This window comes from Hemiscyllium ocellatum, chromosome 8, assembly GCF_020745735.1.
Source record: "Hemiscyllium ocellatum isolate sHemOce1 chromosome 8, sHemOce1.pat.X.cur, whole genome shotgun sequence".
NCBI lineage: Eukaryota > Metazoa > Chordata > Chondrichthyes > Orectolobiformes > Hemiscylliidae > Hemiscyllium > Hemiscyllium ocellatum.
Window position 1 is genome coordinate 64,525,355 of NC_083408.1, and position 19,423 is coordinate 64,544,777.

Consider the following 19,423-nt stretch of genomic DNA (forward strand, 5'->3'; position numbering starts at 1 on the left):
GCTTTCCAGACCAATCCCACCTGTTCTGTGAGAATGTTTTTTTCTCTCAGAACTTACTTGCGATATTTACACAGAACTTCAATTCTGTGCCCTCTCATTCTCAATCGTTTTATGAGTAGGAACAGTTTCTCCTCTTAGCTTTCTCTCCAAGGAAACCCCTCATAACGGAGGTTAGTTTCTCAATTTTAGAAGCATTCCAGTAAATGTATTCTGCATACTCCAATGCATTCACATCCTTCATATAATGTGGAATGCAGAACTGTACACCATACTCCAGTTGAGATTGAACGAGTGTCTTGTATAAGTTCAACATAATCTCCTTGGTCTTGTACTCTGTTCTCTGTTAATAAAGCCTATAATAACGCATGCTTTAATAACTGACCTCCCACCTGTCATGCCACACTCAGTGATCTGTGCACATGTATAAACCAGCCCTTCTGATCATGCACCCCAATTAAATATTAAATTATATTATCTGCCCATGTTCCTCCTCCCAAAATGTGTCACTTCATGTTTCTCCATGTTGAATCTCATCTGCCACCTACCTGCCCACTTCCTCAACTTGCCAATGCACTTAGAGTCATTGAGTTAAACAGGTGTACAGCGCAGAAACAGACCCTTCGGTCCAACCCGTCCATGCCGACCAGATATCCCAACCTAATCTAGTCTCACCTCCAGCACCAGGCCCATATCCCTCCAAACCCTTCCTATTCATATACCCATCCAGATGCCTTTTAAATGTTGCAATTGTACATGCCTCCACCAATTCCTCTGGCAGCTCATTCCATACATTTACCACCCTCTGCATGAAAAAGTTGCCCCTTAGGTCATACCCCTCATGATTTTATAAACCTTTATAAGGTCACTCCTCAGCCTCTGACACTCCAGGGAAAACAGGTCCAGCCTGTTCAACCTCTCCCTATAGTTCAAATCCTCCAACCTTGGCAACATCCTTGTAAACCTTTTCTGAACCCTTGCAAGTTTCACAACATCTTTCTGATAGGAAGGAGACCAGAATTGCATGCAATATTCCAGCAGTTTTCAAGTTCTACACTCATCCTCATCATAATTTACAATGCTTCCAAGTTTTGTATTAACCATGAACCTCGAAATGGAACTCACCGCACCAAGATCTAAATTATTTGAATATCAGGAAAGTTAGGTGTCCCAACACCAACCTCTGGGGAACTCTATGACAAACCTTCCTCCAACCCAATTAGTATATACTGACCATTACACTCTTATTCCGATTACTCAGAAAATACATTCACATTATTGCTGTCCCCTTTCTTCCATTGACCTATAGTTTTCTCATATGTCTCTTGTATAAAACTGAAAGAAATGCTTCTTTGGAAGTCTATGTACACCACATCAATTGCATTACCCTTAACGACCCTTTCTATTATCTCTTCAAAACACTCCAGCAAATTAGTCAAACATTCCTTTTAAAAATCCAAGCTGGCTCTTCTTAATCAGCCTATTTTTTTTCCCCACTACTAATTGTATCCTAAATAATTGTTTCCAGAAACTTCAACAGCAGTGACTGGCCTATAATTGTTAGGTTTGTCCTTACAATCATTTTTGAACAAAGGCATAATGTTGAACAAGTTCTGCAATTCTCCAGTCCTCTGATAACTTGCCTAATTCTGGGGAAAACTGAAAGATTATGGGTAATACTCTTATAATTTCCACTCTCTCTTCCTTCAATATCCTTTAAGTCTTATGATACAATGATTGCTACCTTTCAATGTTCCCCTATTGATGTTTGATCTACTTGGTCTATTTAACTTCCATGAAACAGATCCAACAGAGCAACCTTTCTAGTTGGAGTGGATACATATTGCTGTTGGATATTTTCCTGAACATAGTCTAGGAATGTTTGTCCTCTGTGTCCTTAATGGTATCACTTTCCTAATCTAAATTCAGGCAGTATGAATGGCCAATTCTAACCACTCTATAATGTTAGCATGTCTCTGTAATTTCCCTCAAGATTTGTTCCTCCACATCTTTCCCATTAGTTCACAGTCTATAGACTACACTGAGCAATGTAACTGCATCACTTTTGTTGTTTCGCTGAGCCAAATTGATTCTGTCCTGGAGCCCCTTGGGTAAACTCTTTCTCCAGCACTGCAATGCTTCCTTAAATGACTCTGCCATACTTTATCCTTTCCTACTTTATCTCAACACCTTGTATCCAGGATTATTTAACACCCAGTCATGCCCTTCCTTGAGCTAGGTCTCTGTTATCATCACAGATGACTGCTCTGTTATACTTTCATACTGCAATTTGTACCTGTAACTCTTCAATCTCAATCTTTGTGTATTCACATATGTGCACAGTAACAATGATATAGACACTTCATTACTTTCTCCAACTTCACCGGTTGATTTTATATTTTCTGTAATGGTGTTGTCTGTCTCTCCAATTATTGTGTGCGCGCTGGTAGTCCTTTCTAATTTGTTATCTTGGTTCTCACACCCCTGCAAAGTTAAAGTCCTTGGAGATATCATAAAACTGTACAAAATTAAATGGGCATAGATAATGTAACAGGAATGCAATCCATTAGTAGAGGGTCAATAAGCAGAGAGTACAGATTTAATGGAAGAGATAGAAGGCTAAGAAAGTTGAGAACTTTTTTTGAACACCGAGAACGGTGAGAATCTGGAAGTCACCACCTGAAAGAATAGTTGAGTCAGAAACTCTTTTATCATTTAAAGAGCATTTACACAAGCAATTGTGTTGCCATAGTTTCCAGAGCTATGGGTCAAGAAGTGAAAAATGGGATTAGTGTCGGGACATGATGTGTCAAATGGTTCTTTCTATCCTCTAAATGTCAATGAATCAGAAAAAGGAAGAAAGTAATATAGTCTAAATCAGGGTAACTGCTAATATTTTAAACAGTTTGCTCAATCCATTTCCTTTTATTGTAGCAGTTCCTAAAATCTGTTTCTCGAGCAGGCCTTACCTGATTCGAATATCCTTCCTTTGACCTGATGGATTTGAGAAACCAAGGAGAACACAAGCCAGTGTAAGCTCCCAGCCCTGCCGAGTTTTCACCATCCCTCCACACCTCCCCCTCACTGAGGACAAATGATCAGTCCTCAGCAAAGGACTCACCTTCATCCCCCTCCGTCCACGCATCAACAAACTTAATACACGCCGTGACGTGAACAATTCTTCCGTCGCCTCCGCCTCCGAGCTTACTTTCACAATCAGGATTCCCGCCCACCTTCCGAGGACCCCTTCGCCCACCTCCAACACACTGCATCCACCTGGACACCCTGCGCTGGCCTATTACCTGTCCTCGACCTCTTCATTTCCAACTGCTGCCGGGACATTAACCGCCTCTACCTGTCTACCCCCCTCCCCCACTCCAACCTCTCACCCTCACAACGCGCAGCCCTCCAATCCTTCTGCTCCAATCCCAACCTCACCATCAAGCCAGCAGATAAAGGGGGCACAGTGGTAGTCTGGTGCACTGACCTCTACACCGCTGAAGCCAAACACCAACTTGAGGACACCTCTTCCTGCTGCCCCCTCGACCATGACCCCACCCCCCATCACCAAACCATCATCTCCCAGACCATACAGAACCTCATCACCTCAGGAGATCTCCCACCCACAGCTTCAAACCCCATAGTCCGGGAACCCCGCACTGCCCGGTTCTACCTCCTTCCCAAGATCCACAAGCCTGACCACCCCGGCCGACCCATTGTCTCAGCGTGCTCCTGTCCCACTGAACTCATCTCTACCTACCTCGACACTGTCCTATCCCCCCTAGTCCAGGAACTCCCCACATATGTTTGAGACACCACCCATGCTCTCCACCTCCTCCAAGAATTCCGTTTCCCCGGCCCCCAACGCCTCATCTTCACCATGGATATCCAATCCCTCTACACCTCCATCTGCCATGACCAGGGCCTCCAAGCCCTCCATTTTTTCCTCTCCAGACATCCCCAACAGTACCCTTCCACCGACACTCTCATTTGTTTGGCCGAACTGGTCCTCACCCTCAACAATTTCTCCTTTGAATCCTCCCACATCCTCCAGACCAAAGGGGTAGCCATGGGCACACGTATGGGCCCCAGCTATGCCTGTCTCTTTGTTGGCTATGTAGAACAGTTGATCTTCTATAATTACACCGGCACCATTCCCCACCTCTTACTCTGCTACATTGATGACTGCATTGGTGCCACCTCATGCTCCCGCGAGGAGGTTGAGCAATTCATCAACTTCACCAACCCATTCCATCCTGACCTTAAATTTACATGGACCATCTCTGACACCTCCCTCCCCTTCCTGGACCTCTCCATCTCCATTAATGATGACCGACTTGACACTGACATTTTTTACATGCCCACCGACTCCCACAGCTACTTGGATTACACCTCTTCCCATCCTATCTCTTCCAAAAATGCCATCCCGTATTCTCAATTCCTCCGCCTCCGCCGTATCTGCTCCCAGGAGGACCAGTTCCACCACAGAACACACCAGATGGCCTCCTTCTTTAGAGAGTGCACTTTCCCTCCCCACATGGTTAAAGATGCTCTCCAATGCGTCTCATCCACATCCCGCACATCCGCCCTCAGACCTCACCCCTCCAACCGTAACAAGGACAGAACGCCCCTGGTGCTCACCTTCCACCCTACAAACCTTCACATAAACCAAATCATCCGCCGACATTTCCACCACCTCCAAAAAGATCCCACCACCAGGGATATATTTTCCTCCCCAACCCTTTCTGCCTTCCGCAAAGACCCTTCCCTCCGTGACTACCTGGTCAGGTCCACGCCCCCCTACAACCCACCCTCCCATCCTGGCACCTTCCCCTGCCACCGCAGGAACTGTAAACCTGCGCCTACACCTCCTCCCTCACCTCTATTCAAGGCCCTAAAGGAGCCTTCCACATCCATCAAAGTTTTACCTGCACATCCACTAATATCTGTGGATTTATTGTATCCGTTGCTCCCGATGCGGTCTTCTCTACATTGGGGATTCTGGGCGCCTCCTAGCAGAGCGCTTTAGGGAACATCTCCGGGACACCCGTATCAATCAACCACACCGCTCCGTGGCCCAACATTTCAACTCGCCCTCCCACGCTGCCGAGGACATGGAGATCCTGGACCACCTTCACCGCCACTCCCTCACCACCAGACGCCTGGAGGAAGAATGCCTCATCTTCCGCCTCAGAACACTTCAACCCAGGGCATCAATGTGGACTTCAACAGTTTTCTCATTTCCCCTTCCCCCACCTCACCCTAGTTCCAAACTTCCAGCTCAGCACTGTCCCCATGACTTGTCCTACCTGCCTATCTTCTTTTCCACCTATCCACTCCACCCTCTCCTCTCTGACCTATCACCTTCATCCCCTCCCCCACTCACCTATTGTACCTATGGGACATTGCTTTAGATAAGAATTCTGTCCATGTTCTAACATGCATTGAACACAGAACAGTCCAGGACAGAAACAGGCTCTTTGGGCCAGAATGTCCATGCTGACCATGATGCTAAACCCATTCCATCTGCCTGTATATGGTCTGTATCCTTCTATTTCCTGCCTGTTCATATATCTGTTTAGATGCCTCTGAAACATTGGCATTGTATCAGCTTTTACTATCTCTCCTAGCAGCAGGTTCCAGGCACCTACCACCCTCTGTGTAAAGATCTTGTCTTACGCATCTCCCTCAAAGTTTTCCTCCTTTCACTTTAAGCCTAAGTCCCTAATATTTGATATTCCCATCCTGGGGAAAAGACTGACCATCCACCCTATCCATGCCTATCATAGCTTTATATACTTCTATCAGGCCACACCTCAGCCTCAGATGCTTTAGTGAAAATAATCTTGACAGAAGGGGACAATTTAACAAGATACAATAATCGTTTGCAGAATTTAGAAGTTTTACAGTGTGAAGCTCAGGAGTAGCTTTCACACGTTTCACCGATTCAGCAGCTTCCCAGAGACTAGCCAGTTATTGAAAAAAAAATAAGCAGTGTGTCACGAAGTTACAATGTTGCAGGAGTCACTTCCTCTATCGAGTAGTATTGAAAGAGGAAATGTTTGTGTTTGTCAAACCACCCAGTGTGTGTCTGCTTCCAGCTCCTCCGCAGTCCGTGTAAGCAGTGAGCACTGCCCCTTTATCGCCCATTGTACAGGGAGTGCCCAGTGTTTCTTGCTGCGCTGCTGTCCCCAGATAACCGGCCGCATGGCTGACAGCAACAGATGCTCCAGGAGGTGTACGCTGCTTTTCCTGGGCTACTTCATGTACCTCCTGATCGGAGCTGTAGTCTTCCGGGCGCTGGAGTTGAAGGAAGAAAACAAACTCAAAACCAAGATCTGGAAAGAGAAATTGGAATTCCTGAAGAACTGCAGCTGCCTCTCTCATGAAGTACTGGAGACTTTCATGGAGGTAAATGCTGTCTGCTGTCTCTAAAGCGAAATGGGGTTGTTCAAAAGTTTCGTTGCATTTCACATCTGAAGACGAGCAGTATAGCTGTTAGATTTGAAACTGTGGCAGCATAAAATACATATTTCTGTTTTCGCTTCAGTAAAAGAGTAGCAGCGCATTAATGGAAAATTGGATTGACTTAGTGTAAATAAGGTATTTATTCAACTTGTTTCAATTCAACATGCTGTGCGTCTTGATTCACTTTATTCTTAAAATTAAACCCAGGCCACTGTGTTTAAGGAGTGTGTGATCTTTATCATTCTTTGCAGGTGTTTTACCGTCAGCATAGAATATCGGAGCACAATTGGGCCATTCTGCCCATCACGCTGCCAAGTTTCTCAACCCCATTCTCCCACTTTCTCCCCTAACCCTTGATCCCCTTCCTAATCAAGAACTGGTCTTTCTCTGCCTGACATACACTCAGTGACTTGGCCTCCACAAACAGCTGCGGCAATTTGTTCCACAGATTCACCACACCCTGGCTGAATAAGTTCCTCTTTCAATGAGTTCTGAAGCTTATCCCTTCACTCTGAGATTGTGCCCTTGGGTGCTAGTCTTTCCTACTAGTGGAAACATCTTCTCCATATCCACTCTACCCTGGTCTTTCAGTATCCTGTAAGTTTCAATCAGATTCTCCCTCCTGTTTCTAAACTCCATCAAGTACAGATGCAAAGTTCTCAGGCAGTCCTCATGACAAGCCCTTCCTCCCAGGATCATTCTTCTAAAACCCCTCTGGAGCCCCTCCAACACCACCACATCTTTTCAATGCTGCTCTAATCAAACATTTATTCAAACTATCTTGACAGAAAGTTCTTGTGCTCAGCTGAGGTCCTGTGGTAATGCCGCTCCTGCAGTTGGAATATTTGCAGAGTGCAGCAGCCGTGTCCACATTGTCACAATATCTATATCACCACCAGGTAAGGTCAGAACGCGTTCTGGAGGTCCAAGGCACCTGCACTGTTCAAAACACCTCACCCCGTACCCCCCCCCCCCCCCCCAAGTCTTCTCCCCATGTTTTGTTCAGACCATAATTTATTCCCAACCTGCCCTCCAATGTACCAGTACTGGGTGGTAAGTTGCTTTGATCTACTCTTTTGATCCTGATACTTTGCCAATGTTAACAGCTCACTGTGATAGAAAACAATGATTAGAATGAGGAATGTCCATATGCACAACCCCCCAGAGCAATACGTCGGCTAACTGTATGAAATGATGTTGTTGGATATTAAAGCATTATGTAAACTTTACTTCAATGCACTTCTGTTTCTGTTATTCATTGTCCATATTGTTCTGTGGCATTGGTCCAATACCCCATTTGAACCACATTTAAATTTGATAATTAAATGTATTCTCTGCTTAATTGAAAAATAGACAGTCAGTTACTCAGTAAATACTAACAATTCAAGCTGTCAAAGACTGGAGGAAGATTTATCTGTGTAGATACTGTGTGTGTGTATCTGAGGATTGTGAGCCGGATGGGCTCTTGATTCTTAAATGTTCACTTGTGCCAGCGCACTCCTGCTGATTGTATAATCAGAGGGTCTAAGTATCAGTTGAGTTATATCAGTTGTACTTATTCAATGTCTGAATAACACTAGATAAATGAGAATTTAGCCATTTGTTTTTATAGGGGCATTGCATCCAGGGTGATTTTACGTTTTATTTTCATTTTTTAACTAAAAGTTAATACACTAAGTTACTGATCATCTAAGAAATTAAATCCTAGTGAGGCTCATTGAGTGGAAATTGCACAAATCTGGTTGTTTCATTCATTGATTGCATTATAGTTAGATCCAGAAGCAACTGATAGGAATGTAATGGTTGCATACCAATTCCATTTCAATGATCTGAGGTACAGAAGATGTATCTGTGTCTTGCATGGACAAATAACATTGGACAGATGCAAAATAATAGTTGGGGCAGTACAGTAGCTTAGTGGTTAGCACTGCTGCCTCACAGCGCCAGGAACCTGGATTCAATTCCATGCTCAGCCAACTGTGTATGGAGTTTGCACATTCTCCCTGTGTGTGTGTGGATTTCCTCGCACAGTTCATATATATGCAAATAGGTAGTTTGGCCATGTTAAATTGTCCATAATATCCAGACATGTGCAGGCTCGCTATTCAGAGAGTTGTATGGACTCGATGGGCCTAATAATCTGCTTCTACACTGTAGGGGTTCTAGTCTATAATATCTCAATGAAAATTATGTTAAAACATCTCTAAATTGACCCACACATACCTACATTGTGCTATGGTGTATCAGTATTTCAGGTGGAGTAAATAACGTAGCAAACTATAATGAAACAGTGGCTTGCCTGCAGTAATTTAGTTTTCATTCTGATTAGCACTGCTGCCTCACAGCGCCAGAGACCTAGGTTCAATTCCCCCCTCAGGCAACTGTCTGTGTGGAGTTTGCACATTCTCCCCATGTCTGCGTGGGTTTCCTCCAGGTGCTCCGGTTTCCTCCCACAGTCCAAAGATGTGCAGGTTAGGTGAATTGGCCATGCTAAATTGCCCGTAGTGTTAGGTGAAGGGGTAAATGTAGGGGAATGGGTCTGTGTGGGTTGCTCTTCGGAGGGTCAGTGTGGACTTGTTGGGCTGAAGGGCCTGTTTCCACTCTGTAAGTAATCTAAAGTAGCTGAAATAGGCTACAGTCTGCTATTATACTCACTGGCTATATTCAGAGTTGGATAAATGCTGGGATGAAAACAACACTGAGAAAGCTGGGTTCATACATTCGACCAACCAGCATGGACAGAAAAAAGACAGAAGTTAAACAACTCAGGACTAAGGACGCAATGCCTGAACATTTCACAGATGCCACTTGACCTGCTGAGTCAGTGTTGAATTACGACAATATAGTGAAATTATGGGCAGAATGCTGTGCTCTTCCCCATGGCACGCTTGGTGATAGAAACTGTTCAATTCATCAAGAGGATGGTGAGTGGATCTGCTTCACCATACTCATCCAACCTGATTAACTCTGTGATGGAAAGGCCTGTGGATGACCATCCTGTACAATATTAATTAAAGCTCTTAAATGACAAATGCCCACTTTAGGGCCTCAATGCACCATTGCTTCCATTAATGTGGGCAGCATGGTGGCACAGTGGTTAGCATTGCTGCCTCACAGCGCCAGAGACCCGGGTTCAATTCCCGCCTCAGGCGATTCTCTGTGTGGAGTTTGCACATTGTCCCCGTGTCTGTGTGGATTTCCTCCAGGTGCTCCAGTTTCCTCAATCCAAAAAATGTGCAGGTTAGGTGAATTGGCCATGCTAAATTGCCTGTTAGGTGTTAGGTGAAGGGGTAAATATAGGGGAGTGGGTCTGGATGGGCTGCGCTTCGGCAGGTCGGTGTGGACTTGTTGGGCCGAAAGGCCTGTTTCCACACTGTAAGTAATCTAATCCACTGGTAAACTGAGGGCTGGCTATGCAGGGAGCCCACAGCAAGCAAACCATTTTGTGTTCATTTTGTGGGCTGCTGATGGTGGAGTGTAGGGTGGGGAAAGTTCCACTTTCAAAGGTACTTAGTATTGAGAAAATGAGGGGAGGGAAGCTTCTAAGGGCAACCCCTTGCTTTCTTGCCAAACCCCTCCCACACGCAATCCTGTTCCCACCACCTTTTTTTCTATTTGGAGATGATGAAATAAAGTAAGAGGCTGTGGTGCTAGTGAGCATTTCAGCAGTGGTGAGAAGTTGCTGGTAACCATCAACTCGGGAGTCACTGGGTGTGCATGATAATGGATCTGACACATACAAGTTTCAAGAAAATAAGTGGTGGTGAAGATTTCTACACTCTGGAATTATTGCCTGATGTTCATATTGGTACTGTTTGTCTTCAATGCTATCTCAAAGTTCAGATACTTGATCGCCTTCAGTCACTTGTTCAAACTATTCTCCCTGCTCCTGTATAATGTCCAATATGCCATTTCTTTTCCTTTGTGAAGGACACAGAGGTTTTGCTAGATATTAGCAATTAATAACAAATGGAACCCTTTCTCCTCCCTGTGCATAAATATGTTTTTGACTACATCAGTATGCTCTTGAATTGTAATGTTTATAGTGGAAGTGAAGAAAATTCAGCTTGTCATTTTTTTTCTGAGTTTTGATACAATATACAAAAATTAATAGTGCAGTGGACAGTGAAGTACGTTACCTCTCAGTACAATGTGACCTTGATCAGTTGGCAGGTGGAGTTTAATTTAATTTAGATAAATGTGAGATGCTGCATTTTGCTAAGGCAAACCAGGGCCAGACTTATACAGTTAATGGTAGGGCCCTGTGGAATGTTGCCAAACGAAAAGATCTTAGAGTGGAGGTAAAGTTCCTTGTAAGTGGAGTTGCAAGTAGATAGAGTGGTAAAGAAGGCATTTGGCACATTTGCATTCATTGCTCAGTGCATTGAGTATAGGAATTGGGGCTCATGTAGCGCTATACAGGACATTAGCGAGACCAGTTTTGGAACACTGCTTTCAATTCTGGTCTCCCTGCTATAGTAAAGATGCTGTTAAACTTGAAAGGGTTCAGAAAAGACTTACAAGGATATTGCTGGATTTGGAGGCTTTCAACGAGAGGGATAGGCTGAATAGAGTCATAGAGCTGTACATCATGGAAACAGACCCTTCGGTCCAACTCATCCATGCTGGCCAGATATCCTAAATTAATGTAGACCCATTTGCCAAAGTTGGCCCATATCCCTCTAAACCCTTCCTATTCATATACCCAATCCAGATGCTTTTTAAATATTGTTATTCCACCAGCCTCCACCACTTCCTCAGGCAGCTCATTCCATTCACGCACCACCTTCTGTGTGAAAAGTTGCCCTTCAGGTCCCTTTTAAATCTTTCCCCTCTCACTTCAAACCTATACCCTCTAATTTTGGACTCCCTTACCGTGGGAAAAAGATTAGATTAGACTTACAGTGTGGAAACAGGCCCTTTGGCCCAACAAGCCCACACCGACCCGCAACCCACCCGTACCCCTTACCTAACACTACGGGCAATTTAGCTTGACCAATTCACCTGACCCGCACATCTTTGTGACTGTGGGAGGAAACCGGAGCACCCGGAGGAAACCCACGCAGACACGGGGAGAATGTGCAAACTCCACACAGTCAGTCGCCTGAGTCGGGAATTGAACCCGGGTCTACAGGCGCTGTGAGGCAGCAGTGCTAACCACTGTGCCGCCGTGCCGCCCACAAAGACCTTGGCTATTCACCCTATCCATGCCCCTCATGATTTTATAAACCTCTATAAGGTCACCCCTCAGCCTCCAACACCCCAGGGAAAATAGCCCCGGCTTATTCAGCCTCTCCCGATAGCTCAAACCCTCCAACCATGGCGACATTTTTGTAAATCTTTTCTGAACCAGTTCAAGTTTCACAACATCCTTCTGATAGCAGAGAGACTAGAATTCCAAATGTTTTCCAAAAGTGGTCTAACCAGTATGACCTCCTAATTCCCATACTGGGTAATGAACCAGGACAGGTATTAAAAGTGAAGGTAGGTGAGCATTTTGGTGATAGTGACCACAGTTTGGTTATGTTTACTTTAGCAATGGAAAGGGATAGTTATATACTACAGGGCAAGAGTTATAGCTGGGGAAAGACAATTATGATGCAATTAGGCAAGATTTAGGATACATAGGATAGGAAAGGAAACTGCAGGGGATGGACACAATTGAAACGTGGAGCTTGTTCAAAGAACAGCTACTGCTTGTCCTTGAAGTGTATGTACCTGTCAGGCAGGGAGGAAGCGGTCGAGTGAGGGAACCCTGATTTACTAATGAAGTTGAATCTCTTGTCAAGAGGAAGGAGATTTATGTAAAGATGAGACATGAAGGCTCACTTAGGGTGCATGAGAATTACAAGTTAGCCAGGAAGGACCTAAAGAGAGAGCTTAGAAGAGCCAGGAGGAGACATGAGAAGTCTTTGGAAAGCAGGATATAGGAAAACCCTAAAGCTTTCTATCAGTATGTCAGGAATAAAAGAATGACTAGAGTAAGGGCCAGTCAAGAACAAGAATGGGAAGTTGTGCATGGAGTACATGGAGATAGGAATGGTGCTATTTGAATATTTTTCGTCAATATTCACATAGGAAAAAGACAATGTTGTCATGGAGAATACGGAGATACAGGCTATTATACTAGACGGGATTGAAGTTCATAAGGAGGAGATGTTAGAAATTCTAGTAAGTGTGAAGATAGAAAATTCCTGTGGGCCATATGGGATTTATTCTAGGATTCTCTGGGAAGTTAGGGTGGAGATTGCAGATTGGTTTTGATCTTTATGTTGTCATTGTCTACAAGAATAGTGCCAGAAGACAGGAGGATAACAAATTTTGTCCCCTTGTCCAAGAAGGGGAGTAAAGACAACCCTGGTAATTATAGACCAGTGAGCCTTACTTTGGTTGTGGGTAAAGTGCTGGAAAGGACTATAAGAGATAGGAGTTATAATCATCTAGAAAGGAAAAGTTGATTCAGGATAGTCGGTACAGTTCTGCGAAAGGTACGTTATTTGATCAGATTAGATTAGATTAGGTTACTTACAGTGTGGAAACAGGCCCTTCAGCCCAACAAGTCCACACCGACCCGCCGAAGGGCAACCCACCCAGACCCATTCCCCTACACCTAACATTACGGGCAATTTAGCATGGCCAATTCACCTAACCTGTAAATTCTTTGAGAAGGTGACTAAACAGGTGGATCAGGATAATGCATTTGATGTGGTGTATATGGATTTCAGTTTAGCATTTGATAAGACTCCCCAAAGTAGGCTACTGCAGAAAATACGGAGGCATAGGATTGAAGGTGATTTAGTGGTTTGGATCGAAAATTGGCTGGTTGTAAAAAGGCAGAGGGTGGTGGTTGATGGGAAATTTTCATCCTGGAGTTCAGTTACGAGTGATGTACCGCAAGGATCTGTTTTGGGGCCACTGCTGTTTGTCATTTTTATAAACGACCTGGATGAGGGCGTAGAGGATGGGTTAGTAAATTTGCGATGACACTAAGGTTGGTGGAGGTATGGACAGTAGGAATAATGTTGCAGGTTACTGAGGGATATAGATAAGCTGCAGAGCTGGGCTAAGAGGTGGCAAATGGTGTTAAATACAGAAAAGTGTGAGTTGATTCATTTTGGATGGAGCAACAGGAATGCAGAGTGCTGGGCTAATGGTAAGATTCTTGGTATTGTGGGTGAGCAGAGAGATCTCAGTGTTCATCTGCATAGATCCCTGAAAGTTGCTACCTAGGTTGATAGGGTTGTTAAGAAAGCATACAGTGTGTTAGCTTTTATTGGTAGAGGGATTAGTTTCAGAGCCATGTCGGGGTCATGTTGCAGCTGTACAAAACTCTGGTGTGGTCGCACTTGGAGTATTGCACACAGTTCTGGTTGCTGCATTATAGGAAGGATGTGGAAGCATTGGAAAGGGTGCAGAGGGTATTTAGATTAGATTCCCTACAGTGTGAAAACACGTCCTTCAATCAACAAGACCACACCGACCCTCCGAAAAGTAACCCAGCCAGACCCACTTCCCCTAACTAATGCACCTAACACTATGGGCAATTCATTCACCTAACCTGTACATCTTTGGATTGTGGGACGAAACTGGAGTATCCAGAGGAAGCCCAAACAGACACGGGGAGAATGTGCAAACTCCACTCAGACAGTCGCCAGCGGCCAGAATTGAACTCGGGTTCCTGGCGTTGTGAAGCGGCAGTGATAACCACTGAGCCACCATGCTGCCCCATTTACCCTGATGTTGCCTGATATAAGGGAAGGTCTTATGAGGAAAGGCTGAGGGACTTGAGGCTGGTTTCATTAGAGAGAAGAAGGTTGAGAGATGACTTAATCAAGAAAGTGAGGACTACAGATGCTTGAGATCAGAGTCGAGAGTGGTGCTACAAAAGCACAGCAGATCAGGCAGTATCCAAGGATCAGGACAATCAACGTTTTGGGCATAAACCCTTCATCAAGAATAAGTCTTGTGGGTCAGGGGGCCTCAGAGATAAATGAGATGGGGTGGAGCTGGGGGTTGGGGGCAGAATGGAGCTGGGAATGTGATAGGTACTTGAAGGTTGGGGGAAGGTAACAGGTAAGAGAGGAGAGTGGAGCGGATAGATGAGAAGGAAGATAAACAGGTCAAGAGGGCAGTGCCAGGTAAGAGGCTTGGGACTGGGATAAGGTGGAGAGGGAGGAAATGAGGAATCTGGTGAAATCCACATTGATCCCATGTGCTTGCAAAGGTGACTTAATAGAGACACACAAAATGATCAAAGGATTAGATAGAGTGGACAGTGAAAGTGTTTTTCCTTGAATGGTGATAGTTAGCATGAGGGGACATAGCTTTAAATTGAAGGGTGATAAATATTGGACAAATGTCAGAGATAGGTTCTTTACTCAGAGTAGTCGGAGCGTGGAATGAACTGCTTGCAACAGTAGTAGTCTCACCAACTTTAAGGGCATTTAAACGGTCATTGGATAAACATATGGATGATAATAGAAATGTGGGTTAGATGAGCTTCAGATGGGTTTCACAGGGTGGTGTAACATTGAAGGCTGAAGGGCCTGAACTGTATTGCAATGTTCTATGTTTTATATTCCATGTACTGACCAATAAAGGCAAACATACCAAGTGCCTTCTTCACTATTCTGTCTTCCTGCAACTCTTCTTTCAAGGAAGAGTTGCATTTCAACTTCTGGCGTACACCTGATCAGGTTCCAGGGATTTATTCACCTTTATGCGGTATATAACGTCCAGCACCACCTCCTCCATAATATGGACATTTTTCATTTGTGAATATTCATTTCCCCAAGTTCTCAATCTTCCTTCTCCTTCTCCACAGTAAACACTTATGCTAAATACTCATTTATGATCTGCCCAATCTCCTGCAGTTCCACACACACACAACCTTGCTGATCTTTAAGGGGCCCTATTCTGTCCTCAGTTATTCTGTACTAAATGTATTTGTAGAATCTGTATAGATTCTCCTTAATACTATTTGCCAAAGCTATCTCATGTCCCTTTCATCCCTCTTGATTTCCTGCTTAAGTATACTTCTATTGCCTTCTAGGAATTCACTTGAACACTGCTGTCTATACCTGATATGTGCTTCCTTCTTTTTCTTGATCAGAACCTCAATTCCTTCAGTCATCCAGCATTCCCTATACATACCACCCTTGTTTTTCACCCTAACAGAAACATACTGTCTCTGGACTCTTGGTATCTCATCTTTGAAGGCTTCCTATCTTTCTCCCATTCCTTTCCTTGTGAACATTCGCCCCCAATCAACTTTTGAAAGTTTTTGTCTAGTATTGTCAAAATTGGCCTTCCTCTAATTTAGAACTTTAGCTTTTAGATCCAGTCTATCCTTTTCCATTACTCTTTTAAAACGAATAGACTTTTGATCACTGAGGAATAGTTCGGGGATAATTTCCCTGGACCATTGGAGACTGCAAGGTGACTTTATGAAGGTTTACATAATCATGAGGGACATGGATAAGGTGAATAGCCAAGGCCTTTTCCCAAGGGTAGTAGAGTTCAATATTAGCATGGGTTTAAGTTGTGAGGGGAAAGATTTAATACGGACCTGAGGGGCAAGTCCTACACACAGAGGGTGATGCATGTATGGAAACGAGCTGCCAGAGGAAGTGGTAGAAGTGGATGCAGTTACAACATTTAAAAGTCGTCTGCATGGGTACTTGAATAGGAAAGGTTTAGAGAGATATGGGCCAAACGCTGACAATGGGACTGCACCACTTTAGGATATCTGGTCGGTGCAGATGTGTTGCACCAAAGGGTCTGTTTCCATGACTCTATGGCTCTACTTCAGAAGTAATTCCATTGCCCTGCTCCTCTCCACACAACTTCAAATGGATGTGTTTACCTTAGAAAATTTCTCGAACACTCCCTATGGCAAACATTCTGTGCTTCAACAATCCTCTAAAATTAATTATCTAACCTATCTGCTCATTCTCTTAAATGTATATTTAAATTGCAAAAATGGGATTTTCTTACTCTTTTTATCCACAATTCTATTAAATGTCCATTTAGGTATCTGTGCAGAATTAGAAATAATCAGTTGTTTTAAATTAAATTGCAGTTTCTTGTTTCCATTATCATTAAGGTGGATCTATGTTGTAACTGGGTGGAGAAAGCGAAACAACACACAGTATTCTAACAGTGGCTCAAGTTATTTTTCATCCAGATTCACATAACACGTTTACTCTTGTATATTTTGATTTTTATTTATAACCATAAAATTCTCTCAGTGTTTTTAACACTATTCTTCTACTTTAGCTTATACTTCCATGAGATTATGTATTTGAACTCCTAGATCCCTCCATCAGCTATACTTTTCATGATTATTTCACTGAGCATCAGCTGCTATCCTTTCTTTAAGTCCAAAGCCTAGCCATTTACCATCACCATTTTGAAATAATTTTTACCTAAATGTGAAAGTTTATCCATCAGTTTACAGTACAGCAACTTTCTATTCTCGTTGCTTTTGAACATTTTGCTTAAATTTCCTAACAAGCTGAATGGTGAGATAAGATACTAAGTGTCCTATAAAATCCTTGTCCATGACATGTACCAGATTTATTTCATCCACCCAGAGATGATTCCTTCAAAGGAAAATGGCTAAAAAACAATTGATATATTATGTTGGAAAATAATCAAGCACGAATATTGAGCCAAACTGCCACTTTCAGAAATAAATTGCATTTAGTAAAATAGTTATGCTACCTTTGTTTCAAAATTTAACTTTAATGTGAGAACCAAGTGTTTCCACATTAAGGTGAAATATTAATTTACATTTTGTACTTCGACAGGCAATAACTGAAGCTATAAAGCATGGAGTGAATCCTATTGGAAATGATTCCAAATCTTCCCACAGTAATTGGGATATGAGCAGCTCTTTCTTTTTTGCAGCTACAGTGGTGTCTACAATAGGTAAGGTTCACTTTTATTGAATTAATTCTGAAGCTGGGGATCACCTAACACAGCAAGCAAACTTCCACGATTTAAATCCATTTTCCAATTCTGACTCTTATTCACTGTTATTATTATTAATAATAATAACAGAGAATAAGAGTCAGAATTGGAAAATGGATTTAAATAATTTAAATAATGGATTTAATAATAATAATCTTCAGTTCAATTCCCATTTTCTCTCTGTTTTGTTGCAAGTACTGACTTAAGTTGCAATATGGTTTCACAAGTACAAAAAGCCCTTTCAGTACTTTACCTAATAAATCATTCATAATGTCCAATCTCAGGCAGTGAGCTTTGATGGGAAATTTGACAATGAATCAAGCAGCATAACAACCAAACCTAATGTGCTCTTAACTGTTTTTTAGCTGGAAATTATTTTCAGCAAGACTGATTGGGCAGTGAGCCAGAATGTAATGTTGGTTGCTCTCTTTTTTTTTGTCCCACACAGCCATTATCATGGCCACTGCATACCAACTGTGTTGATTCAAAAGCATCACAATCTCTGTGCCCATTTTCAGGGACTATCAAAATTCATCCGCACTCTCTTCAACTCTACTTCTATAGTAAAGTTAGGTCTTATGGGAGGGGCTTGTCAGGTCCTGGGGACTGGAGCTAACATCAAAACTTGAGGACAGAGGGAGCTGGCAGCACGGAGGGAGGGGGTGCCATGTCACAGAGTGGGAAGGGTGGCCATCAGGTCAGAGTATAGGGACTGTAAAGAGTCTAGGGCCCATTTGGTTGGGTGGAGGTTGGGGAGTACTGTGAGGCAGTTCACTATAAATGATAATAGTTATTAACAAAGGCAGTGGAACCCTCCAAGTTTTCAGATTTAATTGGATCCTTTTGGATGGTTTCAAGCATAGAGGAATTGCCCATTAGAGAGTTTAATTTCCTGGGCAATTCCCCCAGAGTCTGCTACATTAGAGATGCCCTCGGGTCTTATTAACCCCATCTATGCAGCAGAATAGGCTATCAGCCCATTGGAAATTCTAAGCTACTACATTTAATTTCTGGAATAAAACAAAGAGCTATGGATGCTGGAAATCTGAAACAAAAACAGAAATTGTTGGAGAAACTCAGCAGGTCTTGCAGCATCTGTGGATAGAAAGCAGAGTTAACATTTTGAGTTCAGTGACCTTTTTTCAGAACTTTAGAGTTGATCTGAATTAATTCAATACTTTCATAATTCTCTCCACTATCCATGTTGCATGGTATTTTTATTTTTAAGTTTTGCATGTACAAAATCTTCTTTACCTGTTCCTTCTCAAGTATTGAATATTTGTTTCATTGCGACACTAGCCCATCCTGAAAGGTAAAGTCTCTGTTAATCTAAAGTCAACAAAGAGTTCACATGAAAGCAGTAAAATGGATTTACGATCACTCAACTGAAACGGTTTCACTGTTTAGCTGACATATGTTGGAATGTACAAAGGTCTTTGAACATTTATGAGCAAGATTCTTTAATAAACAAATTTGCAGTTGCTCACATTTAGCAAGTAATTCTCAGAAAGGTGCCATTTGTCAATGTTACAATTGAGATTCGGGGAGAGAACTGATTCCCTTCCCAGACCCACTCTTCCTCTAGTTATAAGAAGGTATGAGCTTAAGAAGACTGGTGATATTGCCAGTTACATAGATATCAAACTCTATTTAGCTCAGTATCTGAAACAAATAAACCAAATTTCTTCCAAAAAACAAGAACTACTTCATCACAAACACAACTTATTCTAGCAAAGATGCAAAGATTGTTAACGACAGGTTTAGGCAGTATAAATATCATTATCCTTATTGAAAATTGAGATATTGCACAACACCAGGTTATAGTCCAAAAATTTTTATTTTAAATCACAAGCTTTCAGAGCACAGCTCCTTCATCATGTGAAGACACTTAATGTGTCTTCTGACTTTGCCCATGCCAGCCCAACACTGGCACCTCCACACCATTGATCCTTGAAAACTAACGCACACCTCCAAAAAAACAAAA

At 42.9% G+C, this 19,423-nt stretch overlaps 1 protein-coding gene across 2 annotated transcripts in view; it reads left to right on the top strand.

The window, feature by feature from the left end:
* The first annotated feature begins 6,125 nt into the window (after window positions 1-6,125).
* Window positions 6,126-19,423, top strand: part of LOC132817889 (potassium channel subfamily K member 16-like) — a 68,854-nt gene continuing 55,556 nt past the window's right edge. Inside the window, exons 1-2 of one of the 2 annotated variants that reach the window (XM_060828411.1) lie at window positions 6,126-6,408; window positions 17,277-17,397. In XM_060828411.1, coding sequence (XP_060684394.1) covers window positions 6,205-6,408; window positions 17,277-17,397 — 325 coding nt within the window. In that variant the 5' untranslated portion in view covers window positions 6,126-6,204. The remainder of the gene's footprint in view (window positions 6,409-17,276; window positions 17,398-19,423) is intronic. The other variant, XM_060828410.1, reaches the window with a different exon arrangement.